Source organism: Pecten maximus, chromosome 19, assembly GCF_902652985.1.
Source record: "Pecten maximus chromosome 19, xPecMax1.1, whole genome shotgun sequence".
NCBI classification, from domain to species: domain Eukaryota; kingdom Metazoa; phylum Mollusca; class Bivalvia; order Pectinida; family Pectinidae; genus Pecten; species Pecten maximus.
This window is the reverse complement of record NC_047033.1, coordinates 16080544-16103471: the sequence shown is the minus strand read 5'-3', so window position 1 is coordinate 16103471 and position 22928 is coordinate 16080544. Positions and strand designations below refer to the sequence as shown.

General features: G+C 36.9%; 1 protein-coding gene across 1 annotated transcript in view; it reads left to right on the top strand.

Moving 5' to 3' along the window:
- The first annotated feature begins 17375 nt into the window (after positions 1–17375).
- Positions 17376–22928, top strand: part of LOC117317576 (BMP-binding endothelial regulator protein-like) — a 94400-nt gene continuing 88847 nt past the window's right edge. Inside the window, 1 exon segment of the mRNA XM_033872413.1 lies at positions 17376–19303. Within this exon segment, the coding sequence (XP_033728304.1) occupies positions 19180–19303 (124 nt within the window). The 5' untranslated portion in view covers positions 17376–19179.

The following is a 22928-nucleotide window of genomic DNA, read 5'->3' as shown; positions in this document are numbered from 1 at the left end:
TTTTCCCTTTCTTTCCCCTTCCCCCCCCCCCCTTTTCCCTTTCCCCCCCCCTTCCCCCCCCTTTTTTTTCTTTGGGGGGCCCCCCCTCTCCTTTTCTTTCCCCCCCTTTTTCCTTTTCTTTTTTTCCCCCCCCCCCCTTTTTTTTTTTTTAACCCCCCTTCCCTTCTTTCTTTTTTTTTTTCCCCCGGTTCCTCTTTTTTTTTTTTTTAAACCCCCCCCCCTTTTTTTCCCTTGTTTTTCCCGGGGCCCCCTTCCTCTTTTTTTTTTTTGGGCCCTTTTCTTTTTTTTTTCCCTCCCCCCCCTTTTCCTTTTCCCTTTTTTTCCCCGGGTTTTTTTTTTTTTTTTAAAACCCCTTTTTTTTTTTTTTTTTGGGGTTTCCCCTTTTTTTTTTTAAAACCCCCCCCCCCCTTTTTTTTTCCCCCCCTTTTTCCTTTCCCTTTTTTTTCCCTTCCCTTTTTTTTTCCCCCTTTTCCCTTTTTGCCCAACCCCTTTTAAATTTCCCCTTTTTTTTTTTTTTTCCCCTTTTTTCCCCCCCTTTTTTTTTTTCCCCCTTTTTGGGTTTTTTCCTTTTTTTTTTTTTTTTTTTTTCTTTTTTTTCCGATATTTTTTTCCGTTCCCCTTTTTTTTTCCCTTTTTTCCCTTTTTTATTTTTCCCCCTTTTCTTTTTTTTTTTTTTTTTTTCCCCATTTTCCCCCCCCTTTTTTCCTTTTTTCCCCCCCCCTTTTCCCTTCCACCTCCTTTCCCCCCTTCCCTTTTTTTTTTTTTCCCTTTTTTTCCTTTTCTTTTTTTTGGGGCCCCCCTTTTTCCCCCCCCTTTTTTTTAAAGTTTCCCCCTTTTTTTTTCCTTTCCTTTTTTTCCCCCCTTTCCCCCCAATTTTGCTTTTTTTCCTTTTTTTTTTTTTTTTGGTTTTATTTTTTCCTTTTTTCCCTTTCCTTTTTTTTTTCCCTTTTTTTCCTTTTTTTTTTTCCCCCCCCCCTTTTTTTTTCCCCCCCCCCGGGGGTTTTTTTTTTTTTTTTTTTTTCCTTTTTCCCCCTTTTTTTTTTTTCCCCCCGTTTTTTCCCCTTTTTTTATTTCCCCAATTTTTTTCCCCCCCTTTTTTTTTTTCCCCCCCCCCCCCTTTTTTTTTCCCCGGGCCCAAGGGGTTTCCCCTTTTTTTTTTTTCCCCCCGGGTTTTTTTTTTTTCCCAAAGGGGGTTTTTTTTCCCCCCCCTTTTTTCCCCCCCCCCCCCCTTTTTTTTTTTTCCCCCCCTTTTTTTTTTTTTTAAAGGCCCAAACCCCCCCCCTTTTTTTAAAAACCCCTTTCTTTTTTTTTTTTTTTTTTTGTTTTCTTTTTTTTTTTTTTTTTCTTTTTTTTTTTTTTTTTTTTTTTTCCTTCTTTTTCCCCCCCGGGGGCCCCCTTTTTTTTTTTCCCCCCGGGTTTTTTTAAAAAAGGGCCAAAAAAGGGGGGGGAAAAAAAACCCCCCCCCCCCCTTTTTTTTAAATCCCCCCCCCCCTTTTTTTTTTACCCCGGATTTTTTTTTTTAAAAAACCCCCCCCCTTTTCCCCCTTTTTTTTTTCCCCTTTTTTTTTCCCTTTTTTTTCTTTCCCCCTTTTTCCCTTTTTTTTTTTCCCCCCCCCCTTTTTTTTTTTCCCTTTTTTTTTTCCCTTTTCCCCTTTTTCCCCCCCCTTTTTTTGCCACTGACCAAGCTTTTCTCTTCCTCTTTCTTTGTCTTTACCCTGGCCATCGATATCCCTTCCTCTTTCTTTGTCTATACCCCGACAAGCGTTCTCCCTTCCTTTTTCTTTGTCTATACCCTGACCAGCGTTCTCCCTTCCTCATTGTTTGTCTATACTCTGACCAGCGTTCTCCCTCCTCTTTCTTTGTCTATACCCTGACCAGCGTTCTCTCTTCCTCTTTTTTTGTCTTTACCCTGACCAGCGTTCTCCCTTCCTCTTTCTTTGTCTTTACCCTGACCAGCGTTCTCTCTTCCTCTTTCTTTGTCTATACCCTGACCAGCGTTCTCTCTTCCTCTTCCTTTGTCTTTACCCTGACCAGCGTTCTCCCTTCCTCTTTCTTTGTCTTTACCCTGACCAGCGTTCTCTCTTCCTCTTTCTTTGTCTTTACCCTGGCCATCGATATCCCTTCCTCTATCTTTGTCTATACCCTGACTAGCGTTCTCTCTTCCTCTTCCTTGTCTGTACCCCGACAAGCGTTCTCCCTTCCTCTTTCTTTATCTTTACCCTGACCAGCGTTCTCTCTTCCTCATTGTTTGTCCATACCCTGACCAGCATTCTCTCTTCTTCTTTCTTTGTCTATACACTGACAAGCGTTCTCCATTCCTTTCCTTTGTCTTTACCCTGACCAGCGTTCTCTCTTCCTCTTTCTTTGTCTTTACCCTGACCAGCGTTCTGCATTCGTCTTCCTTTGTCTATACACTGACAAGCGTTCTCCATTCCTTTCCTTTGTCAATGCCCTGTCTAGCGTTCTGTCTTCCTCTTCCTTTGTCTATACCCTGTCTAGCGTCGTTTATTCTTTCATTGTCTATACCCTTCTAGTTTCCCCGCTTTCACGTCCCTTGTCTATACCCTGACAAGCGTTCCCCCTTTCTCTTTCCTTGTCTATACCCTGTCTAGCGTTCTTCCTTCATCTTTCATTGTTTTTACCCTGTCTAGCGTCGTTTATTCGTTCATTGTCTATACCCTTCTAGTTTCCCCCCTTTCACTTCCCTTGTCTATACCCTGACAAGCGTTCTCCCTTCCTCTTTCCTTGTCTTTACCCTGACCAGCGTTCTCTCTTCCTCTTTCTTTATCTTTACCCTGACCAGCGTTCTCCCTTCCTCTTCCTTTGTCTATACACTGACAAGCGTTCTCCCTTCCTTTCCTTTGTCAATGCCCTGTCTAGCGTTCTCTCTTCCTCTTCCTTTGTCTATACCCTGTCTAGCGTCGTTTATTCGTTCATTGTCTATACCCTTCTAGTTTCCCCCCTTTCACTTCCCTTGTCTATACCCTGACAAGCGTTCTCCCTTTTTCTTTCCTTGTCTATACCCTGTCTAGTTTTCCCCCTTCCTCTTCCTTTGGCTATACCCTGTCTAGCGTTCTTCCTTCCTCTTTCTTTGTTTTTACCCTGTCTAGTTTCCCCCCTTTCTCTTTCATTGTCTATACCCTGTCTAGTTTCCCCCCTTTCTCTTTCCTTGTCTATACCCTGACCAGCCCCCTCCTTCATGATTTACACCTTGGACATCGTTTCCACATCTTGTTCATTTACTATACCCTTGTCAGTGTTCTCAGTAACACTTATCCTGGCTTTATCCTTACCAGCGCCCTCTCGTCCTACTTCATTTCCTATATCCTGACCAGCGTTACTTTTTTCTCTTTCATAACCAGGTTGAGTGTAAAATTTGTACATGCTGTCCCATTGCATGACTGTAAGGCGATTAACACTTTATTCTTCTTGATATCTCCCTTGATACTGCCACCCATTTGAACTTTAGCCGAGCGTCCGACGTTCGAACTTCTTGTTCTGTCCTCTGGTCGATACATACTAAAGTCTATAAAAAAGGCAGTTGCAATCAGCATATTAAGGACTGAGACGATTTGTTCGCTCGTTGGCATTAAAATGCATCCCGGTGAAGTGTCCTGATGGGTATCCTCGACAGTATGTTTCAGTGAGGTAGCACTATGAAGTTCCGCGCTACCACAAGAGAAACCAGAATATACGGCAGCCTCCCGAAACACAACCACATTCACTACACGAATGCATCCCTCCTACAGGAGAGGCCGTTGTTAAATTACCTTAGGTGTTCATAGGATGTTAACCAAATAATCAAAACCAAGCCCTTCGTCTTCAATCGTCTATACCCTGGCCTGCTTTCTGTCTTCCTCTTCCTTGACTATACCCTGTGTCTGTTTTCTCTCTTCCTCTTTCCCTGTCTATACCCTGTGTCTGCTTTCTCTCTTCCTCTTTTCTTGCCTATACCCTGTGTCTGCTTTCTCTCTTCCTCTTTCCTTGTCTGTACCCTGTGTCTGTTTTCTCTTTTCCTCTTTCCTTGTCTATACCCTGTGTCTGTTTTCTCTCTTCCTCTTTCTTTGTCTATACCCTGTGTCTGCTTTCTCTCTTCCTCTTTCCTTGTCTATACCCTGTGTCTGCTTTCTATCTTCCTCTTTCCTTGTCTATACCCTGTGTCTGCTTTCTCTCTTCCTCTTTCCTTGTCTATACCCTTGTCTTCTTTCTCTCTTCCTCTTTCCTTGTCTATACCCTGGTCTTTTTTCTCTCTTCTTCTTTCCTTGTCTTAACCTTGGTCTCATTTCTCTATCCTTCTCTTCTCCTTTATACCCTGGTCTGCTTTCTCTATCCCTCTTTTCTCCTCTTTACTTTGGTCTGCTATCTCTTTTCCTTTTTTCTTGTCTTAACCCTGTGTCTGCTTTCTCGCTTCCTCTTTTCTCGTCTATACCCTTGCCGGTTTTTCCTTCCTTTGTCGTCGTCAATACCTCCTCTGATAACGCATATCAACGCTTTCCTGGTATGGGAAAGACCATGAAGGACAAGATATAATGAAATGTCATGGGTAGTAATTGTACGATATCTAATAAATCTTTCCGGAGCAAACTATTTAATAGCTTGCTAGGATTCGACAAATGTGACACAAGAAATGTGCTTATCAAAGTGCCTTAATTCAGTTATGTGCTTAGAAAACAGTTGGAATTTAGATTATCTAATTTTGACAAATTAAACACTTTTTTAGTAAGAAAATAGCACTTAAAATCCAATTTCATAACAAAAGTGCTTGACACGGTCTAACTTTGATCACTTTAATTATCAATACATTACAATCATACCTGTACACTACAATAATTTTGGATGTGAATGATCACTATACTTTTAAAATTCTATCGATTACTCATTCTATAATGTGCGTTTTATTGCCTATATATTATGATTTATTTCATAATTTTAAAAATTTTAATTATTTAGAAAATTCATCATCTACAATACACAAAAAAGGAAATATAACAAATTGAAAATACTAAAACCAAAGACTGATGCCTGGTGTATTTATAATAAATATAGACAACAAAAAGCAGATGGAGTATACATATGGAATTTATCTAATTATCACGAAACTGTGATTAACATCTTCAAGTCGTTTATGATTCTATAAAAGAAGGTGTTTGTTTGGTAGTCATTTTTTTTTTTTTTTTTTCTTTTTGCTTTTTGTTTGTTTGTTTGTTTGTTTTTATTAAATAAAGAACCGCCCAGAATCAGAGATCAGACCTTGAATATTAACAATCTTTCGAGACACCTGGTCCTACTATCCATTAATTTTCCAATGTCCTTAGCTACATACATAAAATGATGAATTCGTTTACATGTCTGTATTTTCTGACAAGCTATAGAACATAAGTTGTTAAAACCGCCTGCTATCTCTCGCGACGTAAATCCGAAATATAAAGGTTTCTTTGGAGTGACTATTTAAGGACGCAGCTGATATCAAAATGGAATTTCTGCACCCGGACATTTCTGTTCACATAAAATACGGTTTTCATCTTTCATACTATAAAAAAAATGAAAAAAGGAGACCAGAAACACAACATATTTCTCGTGTGTCTGTATAATAGTTTATATGACGACACATTTCTTCAGAGTGTCATTTTTACTACCACTACATGCATATGTATGGTTTATGTGTAACTATATTAGTGAAAATGAATTCAAATTTTCTGAGAATGATTAACAATTACATATGACATACATGTATAAGGTGATATTACTCTATTTTTGTTAACTGTAAAGTGTCACAAAAACGTCTACTGATTAATACAAAATGAATCAACAAGCTTCCGGCGAGGGTTAATTTTATGGAATCTCGGCTTTGACAAGGAATTTGTGATTAAGCATTAACGCCGAAGATGAGGTGTGACATTTTACTGAGTTAGACAGTGATGTCTCACCACGAGGCATTAGCCATCGTAGAATGTGACTTGTATATTCTTATACACTAGTCCACTTTCGGGGATACTGTAAATCACTTATATTTCGCGTGGGATTTATTTTCGCGTTAATTCGCGAGGAGAGTCAAACGCGAATTCAAATCCCTCGCGAATATTTATATAAGAATGACAAGAATAAGTGGCGTCCATTTTGAATATACTGTAATCTTTAGATGATGAACAGACATCGTCGTTAAAGTAAGAATAGAATGATTAATTATATACTTATATCAGAGTGTAAATTTATTTCACAAAACACTATATATGAACGGAAGTGATAGCTTTATTTACATTGAAAACAACTCGCTTCACTCTCCACCTTGAAATATCGCCTACCTGTTAACGTCATTAGCGAATTTAAAGTCATTTTGAGATCAGAATTCGCGAAATTATGTATTCGCGAATAAGTCGAATGAGGTGAGATCGCGAAATTAAGTACTCGCGAAATATAAGTGATTTACAGTACTTAAAAAGCCAAACTAACTGTCACAATACCTCAAGATTCCCCAACACAATTTGCTTCGACAGATTCTCCTGACTGTGTTGTGGACGTTTAGTTCAAAACAAAGCAACACAGGTTTAGACTAGACCAAATGTTTCTACTCCAGAGTTTGAAAATATCAAGAAACCATCACTCTGGAATCACTGGATAACATCGGTATAAGTCTTATTTGACTTCTTTGATGTGTCGTAACTCGCTAAACAATAATATATTGTATACACAACTTTACAGTATGTTTTTCGCGCTTGTGAGCATTGAATAGTGTTAGAATTAACTTTTGCCGTCAACCTTTCAACAGGGATGCTCCAAGCTTTCGGGGTCAACCTTTCAACAGAGATGCTCCAAGCTTTCGGGGTCAACCTTTCAAAATGGATGCTCCAAGCTTTCGGGGTCAACCTTTCAACAGGGATGCTCCAAGCGTTCGGGGTCAACCTTTCAACAGGGATGCTCCAAGCGCTCGGGGTCAACCTTTCAACAGGGATGCTCCAAGCTTTCGGAGTCAACCTTTCAACAGGGATGCTCCAAGCTTTCGGGGTCAACCTTTCAACAGGGATGCTCCAAGTTTTCGGGGTCAACCTTTCAACAGGGATGCTCCAAGCTTTCGGAGTCAACCTTTCAACAGGGATGCTCCTAGCTTTCGGGGTCAACCTTTCAACAGGGATGCTCCAAGCTTTCGGGGTCAACCTTTCAACAGGGATGCTCCAAGCTTTCGGGGTCAACCTTTCAACAGGGATGCTCCAAGCTTTCGGGGTCAACCTTTCAACAGGGATGCTCCAAGCTTTCGGGGTCAACCTTTCAACAGGGATGCTCCAAGCTTTCGGGGTCAACCTTTCAACTGGAATGCTCCAAGCTTTCGGGGTCAACCTTTCAACAGGGATGATACGCTCCCAACCTTACAAAATGAACCGTCCATCTTTGACTCGCAACAATATTCCCCACTGCAGTCAAACCTCACACTTCTCTTTAATGCCTGGTTCGTGTGATCGTAGTATTCGATTAAGTGTTATTAAACTATAAAGTTACACACCTGGTGGAAAAGATCACAGGTGAAATAAAGTGTCAGACAGGTAAATATGACAGGTGACAGTCTTACCTGTCACTATATCATCATGTCTTAATTAGTATATATGTTGATTTACTAAATACCTCAGTCATAGGAATATTGTAAACACAGGTGAAAATGAATTAAACTTTGTCTACATTCTAAACCCCATTAAGATACTTTTGTTTCTGTTTGGTTGACGTATGTGAATGTTTTTGTTGGCGTTAAGATTGTTCAAAACAAAACACTTACATAAAATTTATTCTTGTCCATTGACGGGTTTGAATCTTTGAATCACAATATATGCCGACGTATAACAGACTCGTTGTTGTTCTTTTTTTATTATTATTATTGTTTTCCCCCGAATGAACCACATGCTACACGCTAAAACATGACCTAACTAGACTTTCTACCTTGCTTACCAATGTTATCTGAGTTCAGATAGATCCATATTTGCAGGTCTTGCCGAGAATAAACAAATTAATCGTCGAGATGATTTGATTTTTAAATAGTGTGCACGGGAAAATGAAATGAAAGAAATGAGACATGAACAGGGGGAACATTCATCACTTGCAATTGTACAAAGACTTCCGCTCCAATGTTAATCATTGCGCTAGCGATCTAGACACCAAGTTTCCTTCAATTGCAGGATACTAGCGATACAAAATAGCGTTGTTTTCTGCAACAATTCCTACCGTCATTGAAGCGTTAAATCCGGTTTTTTTTCCATTGGTAAAATCTTAAACTTTATGAAATGTGGCAGTTTAAATGTTGCCTCCTTTCAACTTCGAACTAATACTCCTCCTCCTCCATCACGAACAATCACCCACGAGGTATATATTGCAGCATTGCAATAGTTTTAAAATGTGAAACGCGGAAGTGTCAGGTAGCACAGTGGATATAACACTTTTAGAGTTTGACTCCCGATCAGGGATGAAATGGTGTGGGGTCACTACCCCATCACATGGGCTATGTTTCGCGTAGTCGGATTTTCTCCTTCAACAGTTATTAGTGCAAATTGAAAAAAAAATTTTTTATAGCTGTAATGAAAAAAATGTTTATATAATAACTAAATCTTATAAGATAAAACCGTAAAATCGGACTTTCGGTCACAACCAAATCCTGGCGCCAACATCACCGTAGGAAGCTAAGAAGATACATATCAAGGCGGGGCTTATGCAGGCTAATGACCTCCACAGAAATTCATTGCACAGAGGAAAGTCATCGACGATAACATCAATCTGTACCAAGACAGAACGACTGAAAACGACGATGATGAATATGTGAGGTATAAAGTTCGATGATAATGTCAAAATGATTTATGATCATCGACATGTAAACTCGTGATCAACAATCGAACATAAGACTATCATTTTTCTTTAGTTTCCTCGCGACTTCAGACGATGTGTCTTTTTTACCTTTAAGATTAGAAGAAGATAGAAGCGAAAACGTGATGAGTGTCAAAGGTTTGCCTTAAGATGTTAAAGAAAAAACATTTTCCACTTTTTTGACAAAAATAGCGTTTTCATTCAATCATCTATTTTTCTTCTCGAAAGACGACATGTCATGTCATAAAAGAAGAAACATCTCTTTCGATGACGACGATGATAGCATGAAAAATCATGGTACAATAACTTTCTCACAATATCTGAAAACAGATCGCTGAATTTTTTTTATATTGATTGTCAGAAAGGAGTCTAAGGCATTCTTCGACAATGAACAGAGTGAATATCTAAATTAATCTCTAGACTAAATCTAAACTCTCATTGACGTCGTCGATTTGATTTTCAGTCAATTAGTTAAGCCATAACTACATACATGCCTGTGAATGCCCGAGGTAATAAACGTGTAATAAAATATATAACATCGGCTTTCTACAGGTTTAGAACCAATCCCCTGGGGCAGCGTCGGGTGTTCTTCCTCGGGATATGAAAAGTAGTAATGCATGGGATTACTGGAAACTACTTAAAAGTTCTAATAGTACACATAAAAACAAAAAAGGTAACATATCGATTGACACGCTTTTTAATTTCTTTAAAACCTTAAATGTTGGAGTAGATGATAACATGTTTGATAATAATGATATTGATATGGGTCCTGTAAATAATGTATTAAATAGTAATATAACCAGAGAGGAGGTGGAACATGCTATTAAGCTACTGAAAAACAATAAGGCTTGCTCGGATGATCTCATCATTAATGAATATATTAAATATTCGCTCTCTAAAATGATTGATCTCTATGTTATATTATTTGATGTTATTTTTAGCACAGGGAAAATCCCTGAAAGCTGGCTTCGAGGCTCTATTGTACCTATTTATAAAAATAAGGGTTCTCCCTCAGACCCTAAAAATTATAGGCCGATTACTATTGTAAGTTGCATCGGCAAACTATTCACAAGTATTTTAAATGCAAGACTATTAAAGTATTCCGACGAAGTTAATCTAATATGTGAAAACCAAGCTGGATTTCGCAAGAAGTATTCAACTATAGACAATATTTTTGTGCTGTATTCCCTAATTAGTCTTACTAATATGATGAAAAAGAAGCTGTACTGTATTTTCATTGATTTTGAAAAGGCCTTTGACAAAGTTTGGAGAAATGGTCTGTGGAACAAAATGTTGTTAAATCATATAAATGGCAAAATGTATACAATTATTTACAATATGTATCAAGGTATTAAATCTAACATATCATTTAATGGTCAGAATTCTGCATTCTTCGCATGCAATAATGGATTGAGGCAAGGGGAAAACTTGTCTCCTTTTTTATTTAGTTTATATTTGAATGACCTTGAGGAGTTTATGACTAGAAATAATGTTACCGGTTTACAGTGCCTGACAAACCAACTTGAAGTTGATTTACATATGTATATTAAACTATTTATTTTGTTGTATGCTGACGATACAATCCTATTTTCTGACACCCCAGAAGACCTGCAAATGCAGCTAAATGTTTTTAGTGAATATTGTAAAATATGGAGACTGAAAGTTAACAGTGAGAAAACAAAATGTATGATATTCAGTAAAGGTCGTCTAAATAACAGATTACAATTCAAATTTGATACTGAAGACATAGAAATTGTCCAAAGTTTTTCATACCTGGGCACTGTTTTTTCACGCACAGGTTCTTTTAATGAAGCTAAAAATTACAATGTTAAAAAAGCAACAATTGCTATGTATGATGTTTTAAAGAAAGGAAGGTTATATAACTTATCTGTTCAGTGTATATATGATCTGTATGATAAAATTGTAAAACCTATATTGTTATACGGATGTGAGATTTGGGGTTTTACAAATCTACAAGTCATTGAGAGAGCGCACTTAAAGTTTTGTAAGTTATTATTAGGGGTCAAACGAAGTACACCAACGTCTATGGTTTATGGTGAACTTGGAGCTTATCCTTTGAATATCTCAGTTAAGACGAGAATGTTGACCTATTGGTCTCAATTGATTAATTCAAAAGAAAACAAACTAAATGTAATAACTTATAAACTGTTATGTCTAAACCAATACCGTAATAATAATGTTCCCTATATACGTTATATACAACAATTATTAGATGAATGTGGTATTAGCTATGTGTGGAATATCCAGTATATCCAGGAATTAGATACTTCTTGGATAAAGTCATATGTAAAACAAACACTCCATGATCAGTTTATACAGCAGTGGGAAAATGATGTATTTAATTCTTCTAAGTCTGGTTGTTACAGAATTTTTAAAAACAAATTTGGTTTTGAATGCTATCTAGACGTTCTTACAGATAAAGAAAGAAATACTTTTTGTAAGTTCAGAACTACAAATCATAGACTGATTATTGAAACTGGAAGGTGGAATAATATTGAACGCCACGAAAGAATATGTACTTTTTGTAATAGTCAACAAATAGGAGATGAATTCCATTATCTGCTAGAATGCCAGTCATTAGCTGCGCATAGAAAATTATATCTAAATAAATATTATTATACAAGGCCGAACATATTAAAATTTAGAGATCTTATGAACTCAAACCACGTAAATACATTGAAAAAACTCTGTAAATTCATTAGTATTATCTTTAGCAATGTGTCCTCCATAGCATGATGTTACACATCATGTTCATCTTGACTTGATCTTTTTTTTTTTTTTTTTTTTTTTTTTTTTTTCTTGAAATTATATAAAATGGTATCATGCGTAACGATATGGTTAAATATCAGATGTTTTGATAAACTAATTGATACAGTCTGCGTGTGCATACTTTATACACTGGCTGAACAACTGTATATAACTTTTGTATTGTGTAAATATGTTTTCTCTGTACTGTTATGTATGGTTAAAGAGAAATAAATTGAATTGAATTGATATCGGGGATCACCGCCATCTGCGGTAGATACCATCAAACTAACATACAAGCTGTACTCCTTTATCTAAGATCACTCAGAATAGACCTGCTCAGTCTTACTGGATTTTATTAAATCAATGTATTTTATATTATATTCAATTAAATTATCATTGTTTGTTGAACAAATTAATTTGTTAAATACGATATAAATCTTCTTCAGTTAAAAACTAATAGCTTCTAACTGACTCGTGTAGAGTGAAATTCTCCTTAACTTCCAGCTTTAACTGAAAAAAGCACCATAGGTCTACAGTTCAATCCCTCTCGCAGGCATTGGACAATTACTGTATCTAACGTAGAGCATTGGCGTATTGCTGCCAACAATACGACTAATCTAAAAGTGTCGTAAAGGACAGTTAGTGACATTCTTAAGTATCCCTGTTGTTCACATTCTGAAGTATCCCTGTTATTCACATTCTGATGTATCCCAATTTTTGTAAGCTGCCAGAATTATCATTTAGCAATAGGTACAGGACACCAGCTAAAACAACACTATGTTGAAAGAAAACGGAAGTCTTATTCAGATGTTGTTTAGAATGCTTATGGTATAATCTTACGTCCCTGAAACAGTTTAGGGGCCGCGGTGGCCGAGTGGTTAAGGTGTCCCGACACTTTAACACTAGCCCTCCACCTCTGGGTTGCGTGTTCGAAACCTACGTGGGGCAGTTACCAGGTACTGACCGTAGGCCGGTGGTTTCTCTCCGGGTACTCCGGCTTTCCTCCACCTCCAAAACCTTGCACGTCCTTAAATTAACCTGGCTGTTGAATAGGACGTTAAACAAAATCAAACAAACCCTGAAACAGCTATGACCATATGGAGACAATGCCACTGGAGGTCCCCATTATAGTGCTAGCACACTGAAATGCCACACCTGTGCACGGTATAATGTCTCCCAATGCGGTCATAATATGATAAGGTCATTTAAGGACGGCCTCCCGTGCGTGCGATATGCATGCGTGTTGTAAGTGCGTATGTGTGTTTTGGGAGGCTGCGGTATGTTTGTGTTAAGTCTCCTTGTGATAGGCCGGAACTTTTGCTGATTTATAGTGCTATCTCACCGAAGCATACTGCTGAAGACACCAAGCAGGACACCTCACCCGGTGACATTATACTGACAACGGGCGAACCAGTCGTCCCACTCCTAATATGCTGAGCGCTAAGCATGAGCAGCAACTACCATTTTTAAAGACTCTGGTACGTCTCGGCCAGGGGACAGAACCCAAAGCCTAAGATATGTCTGTCTTGGTTAAGGACAGAACCCCGAACCATTCTCGCCCAAACAGTACAACCATAACAAGTTTTAACCAAATTTGATGTCAGAACAAACGTAAATTGGAAAGGTCACAAGTATTGCATGTAACAGATACTATTCTCTCTTAAAATGAAAATCCACAATTCTGTCACAATATCAGTCGCCTCCCACTTTGTAATGGGAAACAACAGACGGTAACACGCTCGTCTTTACCTAGGTGGTCTCGGTTCGATTCCTCGATCGGGTGGGAAAAGGAATTGAATCACCTGCCCGATCACGTGGTACTCCGATTCTCACTCACAGTAAGTCCCTCACGCGCTTCAATACGGGCCAACAAGAGATAAATAAAGATTATAGTCGAATTTTCCGAACTGTATCCATGTCGTATCTGCAAAGCTCGTGATCAATTCAAAATAATCAAACATAGTAATATAAATTCAAGAAGGTAGGTTTATCAAATTCAAAAGAATTTTCCCGTAAATAATTACCATCGTCTTTACTGGAAATGATAAATAACCAAAAGCTACCAAAGTGTTGCCACAATGAATTTTGGAAAACACCTCCAGATACAGTCAAGCTTGAATCGTGGTACATGTAACAGTCATTATTTATTGTACTCTAAAAACATATACCAGCACGCTCGTCTTAAAATGCACTCTTAACATTTCATAGCTGTTTCTTTCGGGGGAAAAACAGAACGCAGAGTGATATAGAAGAACTTGGAATTATTAACAGGAAACGAAGGATTCAGCTTTGAAATGCACATTAAAATATCTAAAACGGCAGGCAAGGAAAGGTTACTTTAAACCAAACCATGATACTCAACTCGTATTTTGCGAGGATGTAATCGTATATTATCCCATTTTCTAAATATCATATTTTTTTTAGTCATGTTTTACTTACTTGAACTCTACGAGAGAAAAAGACGTATAATGTTCCCAGACGTTTACCAGTACTCGTATCGGGTATTATACTAGATTGTGTTTCGTGTTCCGGATTCATCAACAACTTAAAATTTATAGGAAAGCGTTACAGAATTTATACAGAATTTTTTTTATGTTAGATTTTCTTTAAAACACAATAGTAGTTTCCTCTGGAAAATTAAAAGTTAAGGAATTTCCTGGGCTTAGCCATGTTTATAAAACATGGAATACACGAAATTGACTAAGCAATCCAAGCTCCCTTACGTTAGGGAGCACGTGGTGATTTCAATGTCTACTGATTGCATGTTCGATACTTTACCTTTCTACGATGTCAGTTCTTACTTACTGATGACGTCATATCCGGCCCACAATGGCGACAAGGACACAGAACAGTTGGAACTTCCTGTCTCGACCGAAATTTGGGCATCAGGGGAAACAACCAAGACACGTGTTGAGAGCGCTTGTTGTGTCATTAAATTAATAGTTGATATCAAATTTCCAGTCTAACCAGCTGCAAACGTGGCCACCAAAATCTGGAAACCATGGGCCAAAATGGCGTCCGTTTTGAGAGGAGGTTAATTCCCGAAATCTCACGAAACTAACCGAAATGTGACGATAGGAAATCCATCATTACATAGTATCATAGTATCAGTTTTTTAAAATTATTTTTATTTTTATAAACGACAATGCAATTTGTTCATCCTATGATCAATTGGGACACATAAGCTTTTTTTTTTAAATTGCTGTTAATTAAAGAAATGTTGATAACATATAAAGCTTTCGGATAATTCGCTACATTTCAGCGTGTGTCCTTCATATAGCATGGCATATACATAACAGTTTAGGTAAATTTACACATGAGTCACCATGAAGAAATTATGTATCATTGTAATTCAAAAATTACTAGTCATAGGAATTTATTCAAGATTAATTTGGACTTTATCAGCATACAAAACTGAATTTGTATAACCTTGCAAACCTCAGCAAATGACATAACCGGTTTTTTTTTTAATTTAGAAAAAATACTGTTAAGTATAATGAAGAAAGACGAGGGTCTCCGAAAGTACTTTCGGACGCCCATATCTAAGGTCAGTGTAGTTCTACTAATAGGAAAAAAGGTATGCATTTGAACTTTGTGAGGCCTGTGACGTGGCGCCCAGTGTTCCCCACCAGGGAACAAAGATAGTCGGGGAGTTAACGTGAATGAACGCATTTATAGCTCTTCTATATTCCTATAATGTCTGTAAAATTCAATAAAATTAAAATTATCTATCTCTTATACGCTTACGTACCACGTGTTTTAAGTACTTTTGCCTTCGGGCTGTGCCCTTCGCTACTTATTACTTAGGCGTTGAGTGGATTTGGCGGTAAATGCCGTGTAGTTGTATACACGTTCATTCTATCTTACAGAGGAAGGTATTCTGTAACGGATGTGTATTGATAACGAGTGGAAGCTTTCAACAATTACAATTTTAACGTGACAGATCTGAGAAAAAACAATTATTGGTGTAATATAAAAAAAATCGATAAATCAGACATCATTGAATGGCGTTTTATACTTGATTTAAAATTGTGAGTGTTCAAATCAAACGAATGATGAAACTGTTATATTTTGAGCACGGAAATTAAGAGTGATCGCACGGACTACACCCAATCTGCTCATGTCCCTAGCTATCCATGGGGCGATAAACCTCCCAAACAAACGAAACGTAAATTGCCACATCAATCTGTAACAAAAATATTACATTGCAGCTGAAGCTCGGGACATCAGTTCGTTTTCATCACCTGACCTCAGATCATATGCTATTACATAGGTGTATGACTAAAATTTCCCAGCGATCTGATTGATTGTGATGTGATTGGTTGTGTTCTGATTGGCTTAATCTGCTTTTTTTTTGGGGGGGGGGGGGGGGGGGGGGTAGCTTCATGTAAAAGAAATCGTAATTCGAACTAACAATAGACTGAAGGGACAAAGTATATATTCGAAAGGAGATGGACCTGGTGGTCCGGATTGATAAACGTCTTCGGTTTCATTGAAGACACCCACCATGTCCCAACCTTTAAACGAGGATCAGCTTGGTAAAAACGGAACCATCAGTCATATCAACGAGCTTCGAACACGTCAGCCTACATATCGCATAAAGAAACACACAATTTTGCATGAAATATGCCATGGTTTCGACCACGAAACTTAATTTACATCAACCTGTAACTCTCGAAACAATGTGGTATATGTTTTTCAGTCACCCGACATCCGTCACGGAAAGGAGCCTTCTTTCTAAGCTTATAGCTATTATACAGTTTTAAAAGTTTGTAAATATGTGTGATTTGGAGAATTACCACTTCATTAATTGAAAGATAAAATGCGAGCTCTGGTCTGGATCGCTTTGTTTTTGTTTATATATCTAAATTTATACATCAATTACAACTCTTTTGTAAGATTTGGTTTGGTTTGGTTCTGTTTAACGTCCTATTAACAGCCAGGGTCATTTAAGAACGTACCAGGTTTTGGAAGAAACGTGCCAATTACGATTAAAATCTTGTCGTTTTGGATCCGGATTAATCCGATTCCTTTTTATGCAGTTGAGTTTTTTTTTTTTCGCCTGTTTTTTTTACAATTCTTATAAATAATTGAATGATTTAGACAAGAAGCTTTAAATTTATTTTTTTGCAAATGTTTAAATTTTAAGAAATTAAAGAGAATAAAAACATCTCTTTGTCTTAAGGTGGTTCAATTCAATAGTTTCCGACCTTTGTTTTATTTTGTTTTGTATTGTATTACATTGTCTCCTTTTATCTTGTTGAGGTTTTATCTAACTAATATTTTAAAATGTCTTATCCGCGGGCTCTCCGCCAGTCTAACCACTCGATGTTAGATATATGTGGAGGAGAACCCACAGTTCACAACAAATTTACGATTAAAGAAAATAAACAGTAAATAAAATATTTAAAAATTAAACAACAAGATTTGTCACTGCGCTTTATGCTTTACAAATATTAAATAGCGATACATCACGACTACTGTAGACACCACTACAGGTATTACACAGGTAAAAACAGCACAGGTAATCTAGGCTCTGTATACCTGCACGCTTATCATACTTTAAGAGACTAAACAGACCATGCACAGTCAACATTTTGATTAGAATGTCTGGCAGGGACTCTGTGATTGGAGCGTTCCCTTTAACTGAGGGTACTGAACGTAAACCGCTAGTCCAATGAGACATGGTGTCACCTACTGGCCTTTAAATTCTCTTACCCCGATAACTGAAAGTGACAGCCCTTATTGGTTCCCGGTTAAGTGAGAGACAGATGTCCATTCCATTGAAGGGGTGTCGATTTTCTGTATACATGTCGGTAAATAAGGCTCTCTCACTTTACTCCTATTTTCTAAAAGGGACATTTTTCGTCAGATTTTTTTTTTGTTAGCTCTCCACTGATCCAAGGAAGTCTTCACATGGTATGCGTCTCCATTGAAGTGTCGACAAGCCAAGCACGCATCTGCTTGGAACTTCACAGATATAGGCTACCTACTTATACCTATATACTTGACGTTAGGAGACACAAGGATATTTAGAAGTGATACGTGAAAAATACCTATAACATGTACAGACGTTAGCCTGAACTGGAACACCTAGTATTTACTCTAAAAAGACTAGCAGTGTATATATTGTTACGCTGTGAAGCTATGACTAAAGAGCAAATAGTCTCCGGCTTCACTCGCCTGTCGGTACACGGGCGGGGAGAGATATAAATTGAAGTAAAAACACGAATTGTTTCAACTGTGATCCGTGGCCGGAGTAACTATGTAGTCCCGTGTATTTCGTTGGAGGGTAGAGTCTAGTGAATGGAAACAATACCGGTGGTACGGATTTTTATACTTGTGCACCGGTTGACAAAATACCATTGGATCCCGATAAATAATTTGGACCAATCACTGAAGTAGGGTCGTGTATTTTTTTTACACAGCACACGAGGGTTGTGTGATGGTGGTGAAGTATTTAATCCACAGTACCAAACAGGATCTATGTGTTTTCTGTGGAGATTGACAACAAAATGAATACATCGAAATATGTTTCAGCTCGTGATATTGGCATGTTGATATTTAAGAGAGTTTGTCCATTGACTTTCAGTGTTTACACATGTCAAACCTGGAAGGGATGAGAGAAATCGGCAGACCATGCGTGATGTTATGATAGTTCTATTACTATCTGGAGAAACAATTCAACTGTTTCACGTAACAAGTAACGTGTCCATGGACCGAATTTATAGATAGCGGCTTTGTATTAAAACATAACCTTTTTAGATCGTCTGTTGGAATTTGTCACTTGACAGAGCGTATCGAACACGCCGATATTTCTAGACATGTGCCGTGAGTCGAACTCGCCGATTTTTCACACTGGACATCTTTTGATATAAAGTGTTTTAGATTTATATTGACTTGTGGAAATGTTTACATAAATCACCTCATGTTTGGAAACTATTTAAATCTGCTTTACCCTCAGAATGCAACATCGATACTAAACATCTGCTCGCGAAGCACATGCAAACACGTGCAGTTATAGATACGGAATATATGCACGTGTTTTCTTTTAACTTCACCATTGTTTCCCAGAGAGAGAGAGAGAGAAAACGCAAACACTCATTGGTTGTTTGGATTTTTTAAACAAAAATTGATACAAAATTTGAGAGATCCCTGTAGTCACGATAGACTGTTGACAGCTCTACATATGCAAGGTGTACGATCGCCACTTTGAGCATTTTTTACCTTTGTATAGCCTCGAGTTCCAATTAGCTGGAACGGTGTCAGAAGTTACCGTCGACCGACAGGGTAATCAACGGTGTCATTAAGATGTCATACACAGATTTAATTCACCGTTGGAATTTACCACAATCTTAAAATCAAAATATTCTTCAACTTAACTAAAACAATCTAAACGTTTGGTTCTGACTTCAGATTATATACGCATAATTAAAAGAAATATAAGAGATCACCTTACTTGTGGTCGGAAGAAAGAAACAATTCATCAATGTTATCGATTAATATAATTATCGTAAGATAGGTAAACAATACCCGGATGTTGAATAAGACTTTAAGTCTACGGGAGTTACTATGTGTACAAATACATACAACGATGATTCAACGTCTACAACGAAATCGACGATCGTGTATCTATTGTGGGGAATTTTATACCTAACTGTGATGAAAACACCTTTGGTCGACGCTCAACTAACAGGTAAGTGTTATTTTCATGCTAATTAAATATATATTTGATTCAGTTTATGCAGAACGCGGCTCATTACATACAGATACGCCGAGTTCTCGTAAGTTTGCATTCTTAACCCACTTTGTTCAGGAAGTATATTGTACGCCAAACTATAAAAGCGACAATCGTCCTAAAACAGCAGGGCAGTTAAATGATTGGAAATCGGGTTTTAATCAATAATCGATCAAGCTAATGTTTTATCAAATAATATATCACTTTGATCTGTTACAAAACTAGAACATTTTCATTGATAAACTGATTATTTCAGAATGTTAAAAGCCTGGTAAGATAAATGTCTTTCCGAATGTTTGATCTGATAGATTTTGTCATCGTCACGCGAGTACAGTATACCTACAATAAAACTGATAATCGAACGCGTAAGAACACAGTACCTCGGCCTACACGTGTTATAAGATATAGTGATAGTCAAATATACCATACACTACCACTATTCTAATTATAGTTAATTCCAAATATATATGCCAGTATTCTGTGCTTTCATTGTCAAACAAATCACAATATTGTGTTGATATTCCTCACGAACATAGGAGCTTTAATATGTTAAAATCACGTTACAGACATTGCACGTGTAAGACATCTTAAATTTGGTCTGTGTTTATGTAAATAAGAAGGTCATAAAAAATATCCGTGAAACATTATGCTGTAGTTAATGTGATGTAAGCTGTCAATGCTAAATGGGACGGTTTCTGTACAGGGCTACTGAGGCTGCCGCGTGGGGTTTTTGTATCTGCGAATCTTTGTACACAACACGTAAATGCCTCTGAAACCAAGTGATAATTTCTCCAATTGTAAAACGATGTCCCACAGATAAACCGATATAGACTTGTATTAGTCAAAAGTACGATTTCAGAATACCCTTTGTGTGCGAGAGAGTTTTTAAGATTTGTTGGGGAGGGGGGACGTCAGGGATACGCAATTCGAGGCCTTTATTAATAGATAATAGTAAAACAGTTAAATGTATGTATCTAATATTACTTGTGTATTGTGGGCAACATTATATTTTATAATTTGAATGTTGAGTTATGCATGTTTAGGAATATTTTAAAGGAATATTTTAAAGGAATTTACGGATATTGAACTAAACTTGCATGACATATTGCAAATTGTAAATTAAATATTTATTTTTATAAAATTGCAGAAAACACTATAAGAATAGGGTATTGCATATCGAGGGAACTTCATTGTAATGATAAAATGGCTATTGACCGCTGCCCGTTTTCAATGAGTCGTGTCACAATCCGGTAAAATTTAAAATTCACACATCCATCACCGTCATAAGGTGTTCCCATTAAATGCGCATACATTAAAATCTTGTTAATTTATGGTGAAAATACCATGCACACAATTCTATATAAGTCATAATTCTATATAAGTCATATATATTCATCATAAGTTTCATTCATGCAAATTCTGTAAAGCATTTCCTTATTTGGAAAATGATTTGAAATAAGTAGTTACATGAGGGTAAAGAGTTTAAACATGAATTAGATTCCTGAATTTAAAAGTAGACAAATATTTCTTTTGACATGTATTCAATCATCTGGAATTTTTTTACTTCAATATCTTAATTAGTTTGACTGATAGCTACAGAACAAAAGTGGTATTTCTTGCATAACTCTTTAGTTGAAGTTTATATACATTGTGAGTTTGACGTCTCCATGTCTCGATAAAATTAAAATTTAGATTTTATAAAATGTAATCAGCATTAGATAGTAATTTAAATGTTTTAGATTCTCATGAATGTTGGAAGCGGTACAGTATTACAAAAAAAACATACAAAATTTGCATTTTATTGCAACCCTCCTACGATGCTGACAAGGAATTATAAACTTATTTTTTTGTGGTAGAAATTACTAGAATCGACACATTATTAAAATCTTAGAGGGATTGTTTCTTTCCATATAAAAAACCGTAAGATTATCTTTTTTAAATATACAATTTAAAAGAAAATATTAAAAACTGTACGATTATCCTTTACTAAGCATTATAAAATGTCACTCGAGTTTATGAAGAATCACTCAAGCGTATAACATTAGCAAGTTTTAGGACAGCTCATTCAGAATAGTTAACCCTATTCCTCAAAGCCTGTATGGGGTGAATCGGACCACAAATTCCTCAAGCATAACTCGTTTCAGGTACAATAGTTGAGTTACGAGACTTTTCACGTGAGAGAAAAAGAACTAAGGTTTCAGATCGTGGAAATTATGCATTTATAAGGTCAGTAAATCATTAAAGAGGCCCAGAATCAGCTGGGTGTGACGGTTCATTAGCATCACCCCGGGGATGTCAACATATAGCTATCACATATAGGTGATGTATACGTTTATATAGAAGTCAGATCGCTCTAAAATGTCAATTTCAGCCTTTTTATATCGATCGGAAATGTTAATTTTTACATACAGATGTGTGTACATATAAGTACATTTGATTCTTATTTTCAAACTGTGACACCTAACATCGGATGCGAATTTCCTTTAAAATTTGAAAATTAAAAAAATTCTCGAAATAACCTGTTTAATACAAGCTGTGTTAACATGCAACACTACGGTATTTGATTAGAGACATTTGGTACCTCAATGCAATAGATGCTTTACATATCAATATTAAAAACTACATGTAATTAAATTCCCTAAATAGTATATTTACATTACCGTTCTTTTTTTGTCGCGTTTGTACCGAATCGGATGAGCGCACGTGAATACATGCGATTATAACGCAATTAAAATAAGGGTGATCTATTTAGACTCTGGCGTTATTACGAGGCTTGGATGGGATTTTCGGATATGGCCAGTGTATTTGTCGTACATAATCTTGCGCCTCAAAATCGAGAGCCCTCAGCAATCCCACCTTGGTAAAAAACTGTATAAACCAGGTGACAGTAATGTTTTCACAAACCGATGACATCTATTTACCAAAATGTTTATGATTTTATAGTGTCATTTGAGGAAATATATCTTAAAACCTACTTGAACATAACTACCTATATCCGTTTTGTGAAGAGAAAACACGACAGACTGGGTTTAAGCTCCTTTCGTCTCACGGAACACCGATAATTATGACTCTAACTACCTCCCATTAAGGTTTAAGTAATACTCTCTTCAGAACGCTAATATTTCCTAGGAAACATACAAAATCCCTCAAAACAATGGATACTTACTTTAACAGATGCTACACAATGCCTATTATTCTGATTACGATCACTTCAAAACCGATACATTGTAAGCTGAACCTTAATTACAACGTATCGGGTTTATGCATGGCAAAAAAGTATCCACGGCATTGTGGAGTTCTTGTTAATTGACTTTCGATTGATACAGATGATATTTTTAACTCGATTGCTAAGATGTGACGATCAGTGACATATCACGTGACTCATTCATTCCAAATTTGTTTAACGACAATTTTTCTGTTGTATTGTTTATTCTAATTAAAAGTTTCATATTTGCTTTATCAATATGATTTTAGAGTATATATGTGCCATGTATACAGTTCAGATATTCGGACTCGTGTGTACAAACAAATGTACATTTTAGATGAAATATTTAAGATATGTTTACCCATTTCAGTATATGAG